Source organism: Siphateles boraxobius, unplaced genomic scaffold, assembly GCF_051911475.1.
Source record: "Siphateles boraxobius isolate OS27281-9 unplaced genomic scaffold, OSU_SipBor_1 66, whole genome shotgun sequence".
Lineage (NCBI taxonomy): Eukaryota > Metazoa > Chordata > Actinopteri > Cypriniformes > Leuciscidae > Siphateles > Siphateles boraxobius.
The window spans coordinates 23418890-23437580 of record NW_027509193.1 but is presented as its reverse complement, the minus strand read 5'-3'; the positions used below and the strand labels follow the sequence as shown (position 1 = coordinate 23437580).

General features: G+C 36.9%; 2 protein-coding genes across 10 annotated transcripts in view; one reads left to right on the top strand and one right to left on the bottom strand.

The window, feature by feature from the left end:
* Nucleotides 1-1182: 1182 nt before the first annotated feature.
* rrn3 (RRN3 homolog, RNA polymerase I transcription factor) lies at nt 1183-12765 on the top strand. Of its 4 annotated transcripts, none has more exons than XM_077213098.1 (18): nt 1183-1304; nt 3219-3337; nt 3420-3476; nt 3806-3895; nt 3988-4117; nt 4214-4273; nt 5616-5679; nt 5757-5826; nt 5926-6024; nt 6105-6197; nt 6747-6876; nt 7612-7742; nt 7826-7956; nt 8192-8376; nt 11004-11112; nt 11206-11358; nt 11448-11535; nt 11936-12765. In XM_077213098.1, exons 2-18 carry the CDS (start codon nt 3242-3244, stop codon nt 12086-12088), a joined length of 1839 nt encoding a protein of 612 aa, XP_077069213.1. In that variant the 5' UTR covers nt 1183-1304; nt 3219-3241; the 3' UTR covers nt 12089-12765. The 4 variants fall into 4 exon arrangements, with proteins under 4 accessions (XP_077069213.1, XP_077069211.1, XP_077069212.1 ...); XM_077213096.1 differs by lacking the exon at nt 1183-1304 and adding an exon at nt 2848-2977; XM_077213097.1 differs by lacking the exon at nt 1183-1304 and adding an exon at nt 2855-2936.
* A 665-nt stretch (nt 12766-13430) lies between these two features.
* The window catches only part of LOC143722034 (syntaxin-binding protein 4), a 42805-nt gene continuing 37544 nt past the window's right edge, over nt 13431-18691 (bottom strand). For all 6 annotated transcript variants that reach the window (XM_077213091.1, XM_077213094.1, XM_077213095.1 and 3 more), the window contains exons 18-22: nt 18130-18246; nt 17952-18001; nt 17739-17869; nt 17502-17559; nt 13431-14732 (exon numbers count right to left, since the gene is read on the bottom strand). In XM_077213091.1, the coding sequence (XP_077069206.1) occupies nt 14669-14732; nt 17502-17559; nt 17739-17869; nt 17952-18001; nt 18130-18246 (420 nt within the window). In that variant the 3' untranslated portion in view covers nt 13431-14668. The remainder of the gene's footprint in view (nt 14733-17501; nt 17560-17738; nt 17870-17951; nt 18002-18129; nt 18247-18691) is intronic.

Sequence of the window (18691 nt, the reverse complement as noted above, 5' to 3'; positions counted from 1 at the left end):
TATTTGTTGATTTGATTGATTTTGTGTTTTGTACGATGTACTATACACTGAGATTATGCACTGACAAAAAAATGTATGACCAAATAAATACAAATCGTGTATTTTCCTACATTTAATTGTGTATTTCTTATTTGGATCTAAAGGTTTCAACCAACATATGATTGAAAGCCGGACCTTCTCTAGTCTCCTGCTTTTATTGAATCTCATACATCTGTACTGTATACAACCTTTGGACAGTGCGAAGTGTTATTAGGTTTGCTTCCTCTTATCTTTGTTTGCTCATACCAATTTAGAATCAGCAGGTGTAAATGAGACAGATGGGTGTGGACGACAGTTTACTAGATATTTACGTTCAGCTTTCAGGTGGATTTACAGCTTTATTTCTTAGTCTGGACATTATGTTTATTGAGAATTTCTTCCCAAACTTTGACAATTTTAAGATATGCCAGTGCATTTTAGTCTGGGACTAACTTAAGCCTTGTCTGTGAAACCGGGGGTCAATATTGAAATCTGGGTGAATCTTCCAAAACAACATGTCTTGTCCTGGTCATATTTCAAAAATAAGAAATTAAATTTGGTAGCTTTTAAGTGTGACAGTTTTCAAATTCTATGTGCTAGGGGTCTTCAGTAAGAGGTCCACCAATTATTGTTAGATCTCACACAAATTTTACAAAAAAATAAAATTATATATATATATACTATAGATATTAAGGGATAGTTCACCCCTAAATTAAAATTAGGCTATGTCATTATTTAATCACTTTCAATGTCGTTTCAAACCTTTCTATGACTTTCTTTCTTCTGTGGAACATAGAAGACATTTTGAGAAATGTGTTTTATTTATTTTTTTATTATTATTATTTTTATTTTTGTCCATACAATGGAAGTCAATGATAATACGATTATATACACATTATTGTAAGCCAGGCTAAAAATGCGACACTCCATTTTATATCTGTACCTTTTCCATTCTTTCTTAACAGCTAATGTCGATACAGAGGAAGCATTTATCGAGTTATTACACTTTAAACCACTAGGTGGCAGAACTTTCATTTCTAGAGCACAACTGAACCTAACAGGCTACTTCTGTAATAACAAAATTACAGCTGTATGAGACTGAGAGCTTCCGGGTGTGCAGAGCTCGGCATTGGCTAACATCTGGGGATTCAGATTCTTTATAAACAAAACTCATGTAGTATGTTTTTCAAGAAAGAAAAAAGGATTTAAAAAAATAAGTCTAATGTTGTACAAACAGCTTTTAGAACAAGTTTCAGAAGTCAAGTTCATAGGAACATGGATGGACTGTAAGGCATCATTTGGATTACATATTCAAAATATAGTAAATAAATGAAGGAAGTAAACTAATATTCTCCGATGCTTGGCTGGGACAGATAGGGGAGGCTAACCGGACCTCATTAATAAGAATATATAGTGCAGTAATAAGATCTATAAAACCTATAGATAATGCATTGTTTATTCTTCTGCATCAGCATCACAGATAAAAAAGGTGGAAAGTATACAATCACAGGCTTTAAGAATTTGCCGTGGGCCTTTTTTTTATCACCAGTTGCGCTGTTACTGGTAGAAATGGGAGAAACGCCTTTGGTGGCAACAATTGAATGTGGTTTACTGGATATCAGTAATAGGACACAAGATTGGTCACCCTGTTAAAAATGTTCTTATGAACTGTTGGGAATATGAATATTCACAAGTAGCCAGTTTCGGATGGGATTCTAATAATGAGGCAAAAGGAATGGGAATTTTTGATTATGACATTAGTCCGACATTGGCAATATCAGCTAATACCTCCATGGATATTTCCAATGCTGTTGGCACAGTTACTGGAAGAAATAAATTACCCTCAGAGGAAGATTTCTAAAGATTTGTTGGTGAAACAATATTGACATCAAGAGTACTCAAATATATAGGCTACTGACGGCTCAAAAGATCAGGAATCTGGGCATACAGCTGCAGCAGTAGTAATTCCACAGCTGGACTTTAAAATAGGTGGAAGAACATCTAATTTCTTATCTGTTTACTCCTCAGATTTGATTGCTATTCAATTGGCCCTTCAATGGGTGGAACTTGGAAGAGGTACATTTGCCTCGTTCAGTCTGTTCTGTTTCTTTATCAAGCCTTATAAGTCTGAAAATGTAAAATATATAGAGTATAGGATATGTTCTAAGATAGGATAATATACAGGATAGAGAAACTCTTCAGACCCCGTTAAGAATTCATCAGTTAGGAATATAGGCTACGTCTTAATTTTTGTGGATTCCTGCTCATGTGGGCATTGAGAATGAAATAGCAGATGAGTTGGCAAAAAGGCTTTAAAGTATACAAGAATAAATGTTATGTCCCTCTGGGGAAAGCTGAAATGAAGGGCTTAGTTAAAAGATAATTATAGATGGCAAGAGTTGTGGACACAGGAAGGAAAGGGAAGAAACTTGAAATAAAAGAATTAGGAAATGTGAGAGAAGTTTGTGGCAAAATAAGGAATGTCACACTAATTTTACGACTTTGTTTTGGACACACAGCTTTGAATCAATCTTTTTAAAACTGGTAAACATAATATAGGATTGTGCAGCAGCATATGTGGGTTACAAACTGTCGAACATGTTCTTCTAAAGTGTGCTGGTTTAAAGAACTTGCTGAACAATAATTCAAAAGTGACTACTGCTTTATTAGAATATCTTAAGAAAACACATTCGATTAAAAGAATATACATTTTTATTTATTCTTTTTAATTTCTTTTTAATTTATGAATATTATTATTTTTCACTGTCCGTCAACGCTTCTCACTGACTCCACCCCAGTAGGTGGCGGAAATGCACCAAAAGCTGTTTTGGCAACCACCATTAAATTCAGAAAAAGAAGAAGAGGTGCTCGGCATGGTTGCGCATGTGATTATTTCGACATCTCACTTATAATGCCGGGTATATTTATAGCTTGTTTTGAATAAAAGTTTTTTTTTTTGGTAAGTTGTGATCTACTAACTCCCATGATGTATTCGTTTTAATAGCTACGCGCAGTCTTTAGTTTAACGATGCTTATAATCTTCATACAGCGTTTGTGTTTTTATTGATTATCTTTACTTTACCATGTGTAACGTTACATGGAGGCAGTGGTTATAGTTTACTGAATGAAATGTGATGTGGATTTTGCTGTCATTTGTCAGGTGTCATTGACTCTAACGTCTTTTTGTTTTATGTTCTCAGATTGAGAGTATCTGCGATACATAATGGAATGTCAGGGCAGAGATTTCCTCAATTCACCTCCAATGAAAACTGTGCGTTTTGGAGACAATGTTGCCAATACTTTAGCTAAACTACAACAGGCGAGTAGGGCCAGATTATAAATACAATATAAAGCTAATGCATATCATTGTCTGTTAAACATGTCTGATGTGACGTTTACAGGGCGACTCACGTGACTATGAACTGATAAAACATCAACTCTCAGATCCTGATATTAAGGCAAGTATTCCTTTTAATGCATATTTCCCATGCAGAGTTCCCATGCTCAATATTGTGTTCAGCTCGTTTTAGTTGAGGTCAATGTTGACTCCATTCAGGTCAATAATAGTTGCAGTGTTGCAAAGTTCATCAGTTATGAATTAAGCAATTTCAAGTTAAAGTTATGTTCAGTTTATTTATTCTCTTGAGCCTTAATGATTCATTGGCGAATCGGCCTGAATCAAAATGATTTATACAAATCTTAATTTAGCAAGGTGTGGGAATCCTGGAATTTGTTTAAACATGCACATTGTAAATTTGCTTTTTCATTGTTATATTTCTCATTGTAGGATGCTCAAATTATCAGCTGGTTGCAGGAATTCAGGGTTTGTGTCACTCAACTTGGAAAGGATCATGAGCAATTAATATATGTTGTTTTGGTGAGTGAAACAGCAATATGTCAAATGTTAATCAAATACAGTCAGGTAACAGGTCAATTTAGCTGTAACATATGACACGTTTCCCCTAACAGAAGCTGCCATGGCTCGGTCGCAGTCAGGCTGTCGTGGAAGAATACCTGGCTTTTCTGAGTAATCTAGTGTCGGCCCAGACGGTTTATCTCAGACCCTGTCTCAGAATGGTCGTCTGTAATTTTGCACCAAGTAAGATTATTATTATTATTCCTTGTTGATGCTTCACTCCATTCATTCTGTTCAGATCACTTAAAATCATGTTGTTGTTGTTTTTCCTTTTTCCAGAGAGAATAAGAATACAAGAGGGAAATGTGGATATTTCAGATTCTGATGACGAAGATGAAAGTTGGTGTATTTCATTATATAACTTCTTGTGGTTTGTGATTTTATTTGTGATATTGACTATTAGGCCAGTCACGATTATTAATTAATCGTGTGGTTATTCTACCTAATCACAATTATTTGAGATAGCTGCTATGGTTGTGCAGTTTAATTTTTCAATTACATTTTTCCATCCAAATAATGAAAATTTAAGCACTTAAATGCCATCAAATGAACACTGTTATAAAGTACAAAAGATTGTCAAAGGTCTTCCTTCATATGAAATGACGGCTTGTGTGTTTAATCAGACTGCATTATATTATATTATTATTATTAAAAATGTTATATAAATATTACTAAAAAAATAACTTCTTAGGTTTACACTGTAAGTGACATGAACAAAACAGAATTAAACTCACTCAACTCACTTTCAGGCAACGGCGAGTGTTTGAAATAACTTCTGTTTGTGATCCGATGTGGATTCTGATCACGGTATAAGACATAAATATTTATATGCGATGCAAAAGACTGTGCGCTAACCATTAATAAACATGGTAAATACGACTGCTTGAAGAAATCAGACAAATCATATAGGCTTTCACAATCGTGTATTTATTTTATCTTTCAGTACGTCTCGTCTCTTTATTACCGGACTGTCTGATATCCATATTTAGCTCCGCATGTGTCATCAAATTAAGCAAGTCTGTTTTTTTCGGGAGCTTCCTCTGTTTCTCTGACTGAAAATATTACTGTTTTGAGACTGTCAATGTAGAGAGTGCTAAAGCTCAGGTCGTATTTTTGTTTGAAAATTTGTAGAAATTATAATTTTCTAAATGTGATGTAAACATTGTCCCGTGACTTCAAATAAACACAAACCGACGCGACTGAATTAAGTACGTGTGTCCTCTCTCTTTTGTAAAATACCGGTAAATACCACTTTATTTCTGTGTGACTAATTCGCAGTCTTGACACAAATTAATTCATTATGATCAATGTATCACTTATTATTGTAAAACTGGTAAAACATCGATGCTTAGGTTTAAACATTTTACGTGAAAGAAAATGTCAACTAACGGCCACTTTTATCATATCCAGTGATTACTTTCTGATTAGTTTTCTGATAAAACTTCCATTTGTCGATGAAATGATGGGTTTGTGTGATGTAGTTCCAGAGAGGTGTGTTACGGGCCTGTTTTAGTGAAGTGCTGTGGAGCTTCTGGCCCGACAGTGGAAACGCAGCGTGGTTTTGGGCTCGATGCTACAGGTCCAAGGCTATTAGCCCAGCCCGGCCCATTGAAAGCACTGGGCCACTGATCGACTTTCTACTCCACTCCATAATTCACTGTTTCTTTTCAAATTCACACAGATCTGCCAAGGACCTTTGATCAGTGTCATCAAGCCTTACAGCTGATTACGAGATATGTTCCATCGTAAGTGTCTCACAAAACCCCCCCAAAGCTTCTTTTAAATATTTAGCAGTCCCTAATAAACTGCCTCGCTCTTTCAGAACCAGTCGCTTCCTGATGCCAATCCTCTCTGACAAGTTCCCTTTTGTACAGAAGTCCACTAGAACACTAGTGAGTTATTCACAGCATTTAAAACCAGTACTTGAGTAAAGTAATGTGATTACATGTGTGAATGTGATAGTACTGAGGCCGTGCTACCTGTCCACACAGGAGTGTTATGTGCACAACCTGTTGAGGGTTTCGGTCTACATCCCTGACCTTAGGAGAGACATCTTAGAGCTCATCATCAGCAAGATACTCACACTAGATGTAAGTGGCAGTGTACTGATGTCTTTGCATTCGTGCAGATGTTTGACTGGTGTTTTTTTTCTTCGTTTTTTTACGTTTAGGTTAGTGCACCACGGAGTGAGATTGAAGAAGTGGAAAGTGGAGCTCAGCAAGATCTCAGTGGAGCATCGCAGGATGAGTGCCTCTTCAACATGGTGAGTCCAAAACACTAATATATAACACTCACACAAAAGCACAAAAAACTATACTCAATGAGACTAATTTGATAGTGAAGTGATAGTTCACCAAGAAATGAAAATGTATCATGTACTTAACCTCATTTTCAGTCGTTTTAAACGTGTATGACTGACTTTCTTCTGTGAAATCTTGAAAAAAATTTGTGTAGTCACTGTTTCAATTGTAGTGAATGTGAGCATGAGCTTTCACGCTTAAAAAAGAGGCAACACTATCTTAAAAGTAGTCTATACCAGAGGTCTTTAACCCTGCTCCTTCAAACACACCTGAACCAGCTACTCAAGCTCTTCAGGATCGCTTGAAAATCCCAAGCTGAAGCAGGTTGGATGTCAACTTTGCAGGGCAATGGGTCTCTAAGAGCAGAGTTGAAGACCTCTGGACTATACAACTTATTTTTGATAGCAACACAGCTGGTTTGTATGAGGAAATGGGCTAACTCATTCATGTCATAGTCCTTCTTTTAATGTTTGAATAGTCATAAATCTACTCTTTTTATATGTTTGATTCAGGATGAGGAAGAGGACTCTCCACTGAATTCAACACCTGATGGAGCTGTAATGGTCCATCCCATGGCAGAGAGACTGGACACAATGATGACCATCCTGCTGGCTTACATTAAAGACATGTGCCATGTTAATGGTCAGAGAATTACCATTTTATTAACTCCATAGTGTTGTTTTTTTAAGGGATATCAGTCAAGAATGTTTAATCGCAACTCGGTTACTACATTCAGTCCTTTTTTAGGAATGAAAACAAGAAAATATAACCTTTCAAAAGTTTGGGCTCAGTAAAGGCATTTTTAATCTTACAAAAGATTTTTGTTTCAAATAAATGAACTTTCTATTCATCAAATAATCCACAATTTATTTATTACGAATTACACAAAAATATTAAGCAACACAATAATAAATGTTTCTTGAGCATCAATTCATATTAGAATGATTTCTGAAGGGTTATGTGACACTGAAGAGTAGAATAATGATGCTGCAAATTCAGCTTTGCATCACAGGAATAAAGTACATTTCAATAAAAAATTTAAATAGTCAAATATTATTACAATTTAAAATAAGTATGTTCTGTGTTTGCTGTATTTCTGATTAATAATAAATGCAGTACTGGCGAGCATAAGAGACTTGGAGACAAAAACATTAAAAAAATCTCTAGCCCAAAACTTTTGAATGGTAATATGCCATTATTGTGTAATTATTGTGTGAGCCAGTTACTGTGAATGACATTGCAGAATATATATACATGTAAAGAAAAGTGATAAAATACACCAGCATTAATATTTAACTAATTACATGCATTATTAATATGTGCATTAATATTATACAATTTTCCTATTCATCATTTTTGTTGTTCCAATCTCATCAGGTTCTTTAGATATTGAGAAAACCAAAGCTCTGTACAGAGACCTGGTGTGTGTGTTTGATAAGGTGGTGCTTCCCACTCATGCTTCGTGTCACGTGCAGTACTACATCTTCTACCTGTGCAGCTTCCATCTGGTAAGGTCCCACTTCTCTCTCATTCACAAACAAACAAAAAGCATACCTAGACATCAAAAACTTTATTTTTTAATTTTTTTCAGGGTTTGGCTGAAGCTTTTTTGGATCACTTATGGAAGCTGTTACAAGGCCCCAACCAGCCCCCCATACTGAGACAGGCCGCTGCTGGGTACATGGGCAGCTTCATGGCAAGAGCCAAGTTTTTGCCAGTGTCGTACGTGACTTTATCATGCAGTTTTATCTTATCTAATACATTGGAGTTCAATATTTAATCATCTTTCTGGGCAGTGGTTTGTTAACTCGATTAGATAATTAAACATTAATGTCTCTTTGTTGGTGACTGAGAAAGAAAAGCGGTTCGATTGGCATGGGTACCTTTATTTCTCAAACCATAATTTGAAACCTACATGTCAAAAGTGGTGCTGTAGTGTTTCCTCTCTCTTCCTTAGGACAGTCAAGGCCTGTCTGGACCTGTTAGTTCCCTGGCTGCACCTTTACATTGACAGTCAGGACACGGGGTCCAAAGCATTCTGTGACATCAATCTCCACGGCCCCTTTTATGCAGCCTGCCAGGCTGTGTTTTACACACTGATCTTCAGGCACAATGTCATTCTGGAGGGCAGTCTGAAGAAAGGTCAGTACATGTGGAATCATTTGTAAGTTAAATTTTTCTTTTTCTTTTTGTTCTTTTCCTGATCTATTAATTTATCAAAACATGCATGCACAAACAAAGACCTCTTTTAAGCATGAAATTTATTTAGAATTTCAAATTCATTTAGATATTTTGAGGGTCTTTAAGTCAAAATTATAAAGTCAAAAAACAACCTGATAACATAATGAAGAAAAAAGCCTCTTCAAAAGGATAGTTCACCCAAAAATGAAAATTCTGTCATTAATTACTGACCCTCATGTCATTCCAAACCCGTTAGACCCGTTATATTTTTGATGAAATCTGAGAGATTTCTGTCTCTATTGACAGTCTACGCAACTAACACTTTGCCGCTTCAAAAAGTTTATAAAGAGATCGAAACAAAACGTATCCATATGAATTGAGCGGTTTAGTCCAAATTTTCTTTAGTGACTCAATCACTTTATATGATGACGCTTTGAAGCATCACAGTGTCAGTTGCTTAGAATGTCAATCAAGGGACAGAAAGCTCTCCGATTTCATCTAAAATTTCTTAATTTGTGTTCTGAAGATGAACCAAAGTCTTACGGGTTTGGAACGACATGAGGGTGAGAAATTAATGACAGAATAATAATTTTTGGTTGAACTAATCCTTTAAGGGTGCATTCACACTAGTACTTTTGGTGTGCACCTGGGTTCAACTGACATCAGAGTTTGGTTCGTTTGGATGATGTGAACGCTGTTTTCCGAACTCGGGTGTGCACCTGTGAACCATACCCAAGTCCGCATAAAAAGGGTGGTCACGGTCACGCAATCGTACTAAATCGCGGAAGTGAACCGCTATTGATGATGTTTGATTTGATTAAAACTGCTTTTGTGTGTGTTCTCACTCACTTTCCTGACAAGCGTGACTGATGCACTTCAAGCAGAGAGTCCCGATAGACGCAAGTGCTTTTGTGCTGACCCTTTGAAAACAAAACCAAACATTAAAAAAATCTTAATATAATAGTGAGGCGAGAAACGCTTTGCATTTTGCTGCCTTCTCCTGTGTCGTTGTTACCTCCTTTGATGATGCAAGCGCACCGTGGGTTTAGACCCAAATAATCCAGCAGGGGGAGGGAGAGCAGTTGAACTCTGGTTCGGACCAGGCAACTAAATCAAGTGTGAAAGCACCCTCAAAGATCAAGTCCTTTCTTTAAGTATTTTAAAAAAAAGTGCTTCATTGTGACGTTTGTCTGCCAAATCAAACTCGTGTGGTCCATCCAACATGCAGAAAAAAAGGAAGTGATATAAAGAGGACTGTGTCAAGCAGAGCAAGATGCTCACGGTCCAAGCAAACACTCACGCTCACCGGTAAAACCGCTCCGACGTTACATTTCTCTGTAGTAGCCTAATTGATTTAGTTTGATCTAGTTTGTATTGGATTTCTTGAAATAATGCATCAATAGTAGGATTATAAATAGCAATTATATTATATTCTGTGACAGTTTGTACTTTTTATTAATTTAAATGCATTAAATTAACTTTATCAATTAAAAAACATGACATTGCCCTTTAGCAAACCTGCCTATAAAATGCAATAACTGAAAAAGTATATTAGATTTTTGATATTTTATTTCCGTGAACATAACTGCCGTTGCAAAAAAAGGCATATAAAAAATAAATGAACACAAGATGAAATGCATAAAGAACTCCAAAAAACACATCTGAATTAAATAGTGCTATCTATCTATCTATGGCTATATAGGTTATTTTTAGTCGCACTGATATGATGATTGGATAACGAATTAACAATTCATTACTCCCACCCAACACCATGTTTTAATAATTTGTTTCCTCATTTTGATTAAAGCGAACGCAGAATTAACGATATAATAATTCGTTAGCCTACCTGGTTTAGTAAATCGTGCATGGCCTCGTTGTAATAATTCGTTCCCTTTCAATGAAACGAGAGAATTAATTACTTCAACAACGTGGCCATAATTTACTAAAACCAGGGAACAAATTTAATCTCTGGCCATGATTTAGCCTAAATGAGAACGAATTCTTAAATTCATGGGAAGGAAATCTTAATTCGCAGCGCAACCTGGTCACATTAAATGCGTCTCTATAAGCACGCATTGTGTTGATCGTGCAATTTATGTGCGAAAATGATTTTTTTACGTGCATGTGATACGCATGGGTAAGGTTGGTAGTGGTGTGGGGTACATATGTATTATAAGTTTGGGTAGGATTAGTGTTGTGGGATGTGTGTGTATTACACACAATAAAGTGTGTATCATATGTACGCAAAAACTGCGTATATCATATGCACGTAAAAACTAATTTTTGCGTATAAAGAGTGGAGTACAACATAATAGCTACCTTACCGATTTACCGCTCCGCTCACATGCTTTGGTGTCAAGTTCAATAAGTCCATTAAAATATCAGATAATTTGATCTTTTTTACAGCAAAACAAGGTCAGTCAAAATGTCCTTTTTTATTTGATGGTTGCACCACATGATGTTTTGTTTATATATTTCATTGTAAAAAAAATATTAGTAAGATTTAACATGAATATGAAAAGTACATATATCTAAGATCTTTACTATGTTTTTGCTCTTCTTTATGGTGAACACTGATCATTCTGCAGGGTTGGCGTATCTTCAGGGTTTGAATCTAGAGCGTATAGTGATGTCTCAGCTCAACCCTCTGAGGGTCTGTCTTCCTGCTGTCACCAACATGTTTGCAGCCATCACCAGGTACAGCACGAGAGAGATATCGTTCATCAGGTTACAAAGCTTTATGAAATTAAAGCATGACAAATGAGGGCAATTTCACCCGTCTGTTGGCAGGAAGTACCAGCTCGTGTTCTGTTACACCATCATTGAGCGGAACAACCGGCACTTGTTGCCAGTGGTGAGGAGTTCAGTGGGCGGCAACTCTGTGTACACGAACACAAACCCCCTGGATACCTTCTTCCCTTTTGATCCATATCTCCTGAAAAGGTATGAAAATCATGTCCATTTCGATCAATCTCAGCACTGGAATAATAGTTCACTGGATTAATGAATTTATTTGTTCATTTTTACAACAGCTCTGGAAAATTCATTGAGCCAATTTACCAGGTGTGGGAGGAGCCTTCCGACTGTGTGATTCAAGTGCCAAAAAGGGAAGCGAGAAAGGTGACCCTGACCTGCATTCACAGTGGCCACAAAGAGGATTTCATTTGGATGCTTAAAATATCGGATACTGGATACTTTTTGTGACGTGTATATACAAGTGAAATGGCTTCTCGAAACAAGAAAAAATGCAGGGAGGGACTTGATTTTGTTAATTGGGAATTGATTAGATGGTTATGGCTTGCTATTGTTGTGATGACGTCATGTGAGTGACAGCTTGTCCCGCCCTCTCGCCAGTAAACACCTTATTACGAGGGCACATAAAATATGGCACGGATAAATCATTTATAATAAATACATCAATATTCCATAAACTAAAGCAAACTAAATGATGGGTTACAAATGGATTTTTCATTAACTTTTCTCAGAGAATATCTAATAACACTTTGATCTTGTCTCATAGGGGTCTATGGAGGAAGAAGATGACTTTCTGCATGGAGAAACACCTCATGGAGACTCAATAATGGGAATGACTCCGGGCTCTTATGACTCCAATCTGCACAGTCCGCGGAGTGTGGGCTCACCCCCCATCTCCTTCCTGCAGCGGCCTTTCTGATCCACTGCTGTAGTGAACAGCTGGTCACAGACTTCACGCCATGAGGGGGCGCTCAAGGAATGCTTGTGTTAGCGCAGATCTTTGTCTAAAGCCTAGACACCAGCATTACTGACCCCGGTTTTTTTCAGTAGTTTTACCCTCTACTACACTTTAAGACTGCATCATATAATACAAATATGTGTTTGTTGCATATATATTAGTAGTAAAATGAAAGAAACATTGGTTCTCAAGTAGACGGTCTAATGTGTTTTTCTGTTTTCAGGAGACTCGAGACTATTGTAATTAAATCATCACTGAGATAATAAGCAATTTGTTTTATAATATTTTAAGCTTACTCTGAAAGAATTGGAGAGTTTGTAATTAACTGGTGGTATGTTTCATTGCTTAATGGGCATCACTATCCATGTTATAAGTTTGAGGTCTGACTAAAATCGGTGTCTGTTTGTACAAAATATTTTGTAGGAAACTGACCATCATTTAAAGATGGAGTTCTGTTATATGTTAAAATGTTATTGGAATTTTTGGACTTTACAAATTTCACAACATGCACAGTGAATATGTTCTGAATGTTGTGTTTGTGCAATACTCAAGAGATTTGAAATTTGTACTCTGTAAAAGAATTAACATGAAATAATGTAGTGGTCATGCTATTTTATTAAAATGTTAGAAATATGTAATTATCGACTGTTTTCCTAAAGGCGTATTACTTAAAATATTTTCTTTTATATATAATTTTCTCCCACCAAAAATCCAAATTTGATTTAGGATATTTTGAGTAACACAATATGAAGTTAAATAATTTCATTTTTATCCTAAGCTAGATATGTATTACTACTATTCAAGTTTGGGGTCAGGATATATATATATATATATATTTTTTTTTTTTTTTAAAGAAAATAAAAAAATTCAACAAGGGTGCATTAAATTGATTAAAAGTGAGAATAAAGACATTTATAGTGTTACAAATTATGTTTTAAATAAATTATGTTCTTTTGTACTTGTTTTTCATCTAAGAATCTTTTTTTTAAAAAGAATCAGCAACTGTAATTTTTTTATATATATTTATATAATATATATATATACTTTTATATATATTTTTTAAAAAGCAGACCCACGCAAGCTGTTGCAGATTACACAAGCATTAAAAACTGCCAGCATGCAACCCTTGGTTGCCAAATAAAAATGTTGAAATATTGTATCATGAGCCAGCTGTGGCACAACAATGTATACTGGCACATAAGCATGAGTGGATTTAAAAATAACAGACAAACCCTCTAGTGTTTTAAGTGTCAAAGCTCTACCAAATTCCACTACATATAATCATACAAAAACACACGACACATTTGTTCTGACTTTAATAAAAACATTACAAGAAAGATATTTAGGCCACACATATGATGCAATCTAGCACATCTAGCATGTGCTGTTATTAATATCAACAAACCACCTGCATAACCATACACCTCTATCCTCAGGAAATGAATGATACCAGCTTATTACACATTGATATAGGTGATTGTAGATCCTATACGCCAAGACAAAACAGCCGAATACAGTGTGCTTATGAAAACAGTAACCTGAACCATGTGCATTGTTCAGTTGAATGGATGTATTCGGGGTGGAACGCTGCAATATGACCCCCATTACTTGATTCTAGTGCCATGACAACCAAAATCCCCCTCAGAACTATCAATATAGTCACAAGGACACTGAGATGGAGCAAAGTTACTGTCCATCTCAGAAACATGCCACGAAGGATCCCCCCTAAAGCACTTAACAGACCATACCTGATAGTAGTGCAGTGGATGCTGGGTGACATTGGACCGACCTGTACCGCAAATGCATCCGAGCACAGACTGGCTTGATCGGCAAATACATGAAGAGGACATCGAAGGGTTCGACGGCAAGATTTACAAGCATTATGACGGCAAGCGCCAACGTACTTAGAAGCGAGCATGTCTATGTGTGTCTGCATAATAAAAGATTCAGACCGAAAATATAAAATCTTCAAAACGTCATAGCACTTCTCAGAACAGATACAAATAAGCATCATATCAAATGATGAAAAGTGGGGACTGTCCCAAAAATCCCTAAATGAAATGTAATACATGTACTGTATAATATTGCTAACTCTAAAAGAGGTCAGCTGCTCAGCCACATTTTCATTACAGTGGTTGAATAGGGAGATATAAGTCTGAATGCTCTCTTTCTCATTCTGAACAGATCACCTTCCTAACTCTTCGTGTTTTGCACGGCACACGCTGACACGCTTGAAATCCCATTTGAGCATCTCAAAGTCGCCTCTGCTGTTAATAGTGCCGTTTGTGTTTCAGATTTCAATCCCCTTGGTTGCTTTCTGCCTTTACATTATGACACTGAGTAATGCTACATATTAAATAAGTACATGGACTGCTTTAAAAAATTAGTATCAGTTTGATCCGTAGAGCTCAGGCCTCTGATACCACTCGAACTATGAACTGAAGGAGTAAAAACCACACTGCAGAACTTCACAGTCTCTTATTTTCCACAGTATAGTTTCAGTTCAGCCTTGATGTTCTGAATGAGCCCGTCCCAGACGCTCTACTGACCTCTCCGCTCTACTGCAGGACCGCCGAGGACAGGAGGTTGTGGCCAGTGAACGAGGCTACAGGAAGAAAGAGAGCATGATTGTAGATTATGTGGTATTATGTAAATATATAACATCCTACTGTAAATATGAAACTGAATCAGAAAAATGTGCAAGTTCTTTATCAGTGCATTCTTTTCAGAAGTCATATGCCTATGCCATATTACCTTCAGAGGACACAACTTCCATGGTGAGAACTGACACTATTGGACATCAGTTGTATTTTTACATAATGTACACATGTGAGGAAACGCATGTGTTTTTACTGTTAGATTTGACTGAAGAAAAAGACTAATTTGCAAATGGTCATAAATCAACATTTCAGGAAAGTGTTGTGCGGTTTCTAATCAAGATATGACTTTCAAAACAGGGCATAGATTTCATACATGTCCCCTGTAGTGGACACCAGGACTTAAAGCATGTTTATCAGGCATTTTGAGAGACACAGCAAGTGAATAGGGAAAGAGATTATGTATCAATATTCCTATGAACTATTTGATATTAGGAAAATGTTGCCAATTATTACTCCCATTATTTCACTTTTTTTATTACATGTTGCCCCAAGAATACATTAGCATAACATATGAACAAAATATCCTTATTATCATATCATAATTCAAGACTATAAAAAAAAACGTAGAAGTGAAGGGTCTTTACAGCCTTTTAATTTCCAGAATCTGTGTGTGTTTGCAGGTGCATATTGTTTATTATTACACGGCTCTGTGGAATACTTGATTCTGATTGGTCAATCGCGCCATTCAGCGGTATGTTATCCCCTGATAATTTTTCTCGTGGAAGTTTTGCGTTTGGTGAGCTAATAAAATATTAAAACTCAAATTATTATTTTGTGAACAATTATTTAATTATGTCATCCGGGTATCGTGGATTATCGTAGACAGCTGCTGCCATTTTGCTACTATTGGTTTGTACTCAGTATAAGATAACAAACAGTTAAGATTTTAAAACAGTTTCATCTCAGATCAATATCTCTTATCTGCATAATTATTTATGTGGCGAAATACTGTGTGATAAGTGGTATGACTGTACCGTATCCCTTAAATGTCCCGTCTAGATTTAACTTGCCACACTAGCAACTGCTTTCTTTGTGAAAGCTTTGAGTTTAAAGAGCTGATAAAATATTTCAACTCAAGTCAATATTTCATGTCTAATTGTTTACTTGTGTGGCAAATAGCAGTGTGATAAACGTACATCTGTACAAAAATGTACATCCGGTCGGTTGTTATCGCAGAATAAAACTGATCACCCTTGTCAGGGTTTACTCTGCGATAACAACTGGCTGGATGTACATTATCCCTTACATAACATTTGGTCCGGACTGAAAGATTCTGATGCATTGCAAAGAATCTTGGGAGTGAAGTGTCCATCGGTTTCGTTTCAAAGGACCTTCTGAAATGCACCCTTGGCTTCTGCTTGGATTGACCCCATTGTTCTCCTTTAAAAATGGAATAATTAAAGCTCCAGTAGGTAGCTTTTGTAAACAAATATTTGTTAAAACTGTCATTATGTCCTGAAAGTAGAATATGAGACAGATAATCTGTGAAAAAAACCAAGCTCTTATGGCTCCTCCCTGTGGTCCTACTGCCATTTGCAGAAATACACCGCTCCCGGTCAGAAACAACCAATCAGAGCCAGGAGGAATGTCTTAGCAGTGTCAATCACGATCGTGTACGCGCTGATCACCCCTCTCTTGCACAGCGCGAGCGCGTACCGTCGTTCGTGACTCTCCTGTTCAAACTCGTTCATCCAAATGAACGAATCTTTGACTCGAAAAAAGATTTGTTCATTTTGAATGAGTCTTTTTCGGAGTCATTTCGTTCATTCAACGAACGAATGACTCGAAAAAAGATTTTTCGAACAGGATCACGAACGTGCATCACAGAACAGAGCAAGGCGAGCATTTGTGCTTATAAAACGTAAAGTTTTTTATTTATTTTAGAAATGACCGATCGTTTCACTAGATACGACCCTTATTCATCGTCTGGTATCGTTAAAAACCCTTTGAAGCTGCGCTGAAACTGTCATTTGGTCCTCGAAACGTTTGTGTCCTATTGAAGTCCAGTCCATTATATGGTGAAAAAGCCTGGAATGTTTTCATCAAAAAACTTAATTTCTTTTCGACTGAACAAAGAAAGACATGGACATCTTGGATGACATGGGGGTGAGTAAATTATCAGCAAAAGTTTTTTTTTAAAGTGAACTAATCCTTTAACGTTATCTTAGTAGCTATAACTTATAGAAAGAGTGCAACCTTATAAAGTTACATGTATTGCAAAATACATAATGATTTGAGGACCAAGTTTGTAGTCAAAGTATGGGCAGGCCATAATCAATGTAAAGCATATTGTTGATGTTTTGTGCCTATTAGTGATTGTTCCATAACTGTTTATAATCCGCCGTCATCGGTGGTCCTGCTTACTAGCCTGCGCGTTCAGGGAGGGAGGGCTGTAGCGTAGAAGAGAGCAAGGGGGTTGGACCTGTAAGTTGTGCTTGTTCAAATTTTCAGGCTAAGTCAACATTTTCTCAAAACTCCCTACTGCAGCTTTAATGTCATTTAAAACATCAGTTGACAAAAAATGGGCCATGTGACAGACACCTGCATAGGTGTTTTTCAAAACCCCTTGTCAATCTGGATAACTGACAGGCTTTTATACGGAAGGGTTTTGTGGCAGAGAAATGAACATTTGGCCTGAGCTAAACTCAGCTGACAGCAGCATTTTAAGGGAAAAATGCTGATTGCTTCATAACACAACAAAAATGGCCACTCACTTTGAATCACAGTCCTCTTCGGGCTTCACAACGCATCCCTCTACGTACTGCGGTAATGCTGCAAAACAAGCAAACATTGTGTGTGACATCACAGATGTGACAACAGCACAAGTTCAAATGAGTTCATTAGAACAAAAAGTCCAGAAACTGTCCCATTCAGATGGATAGAGCTTTGAAGCAGCCACTCAGATTAGACACCCAGAACTGGTGATGATCTAGTGCACATTTCTCACTTACTGTGATCCTCAGTGCAAAGTGAGCAGACACCATCCACAAGCTCTTTGGCCTCAGCTGCGAGCTGGCAGGCGGGGTCGGGGAACGGGGAAGATGTGTCGGGGCTCTCAGTCGCTGGAGACGCCCGTGCGCTCCTTTAGGATGAGAAGGAGATTTCATCATCACTGATAGGGGGGACCACTGCAACTTTCAATGTGCTTGGCTGTAGAAACTTACCCATTTTCAATCCCAAATAAGCTGGTGTTGGTGAGAACTTTGTGGACATTCTGTAAAAACAGTGCAAATTATGAACTTGGATGTTTTTGGTGCTTTGGTGTTCTTGAAAGTGTTCTTACTGATACCTAAATACAACAGATTACAACTGATTTTAAGTCAAAAAGTGGTTTGTTTTTACCTGTGCAAAGCCAAGGAGTTTCTTGTTGGAAATCTCCAGGTGTTTCCGTGTGAGTTCAGACCTTCTCAGCTGGCTGTCAATGACGTTGAACTTTCTGCTCAGATCCATCACATCCTCCTGTGAAAAAAATGGCCTTTAATACCAGTGTTGTTAAAATGGACTAAGAGCACGTTTACACAACACAATTTTCCAACTAAAAAAAGAAAACCTTTTATGCGTTTTGGCTGTTCATTTACACGACAGTGGAGTTTTAGGGACTTGAAAACTCCATGCAAAACGTTTGAAAACAGGTTTCAAAGTGCAAATTTTTGAAAACAATATTGTTATCTTCTCCATGAATTTGTGAGAATGGTGACGTCATCCGTGACGTGAGTACTTACTCAACAACAACAATAGTGGACTACAGGACTGTGTTTGTGCTGCTCAAGAGTTTATTAGAGTTTATCTGAGTTCATTAACACTTCTCCAGCAAAGTATTGTATCACCGCTCAGTAGAAAAATGTGTATGTGCACAGGTGCATCGTATTTCTTGACATCGTCAACTACTGGCCTGCATAATGCA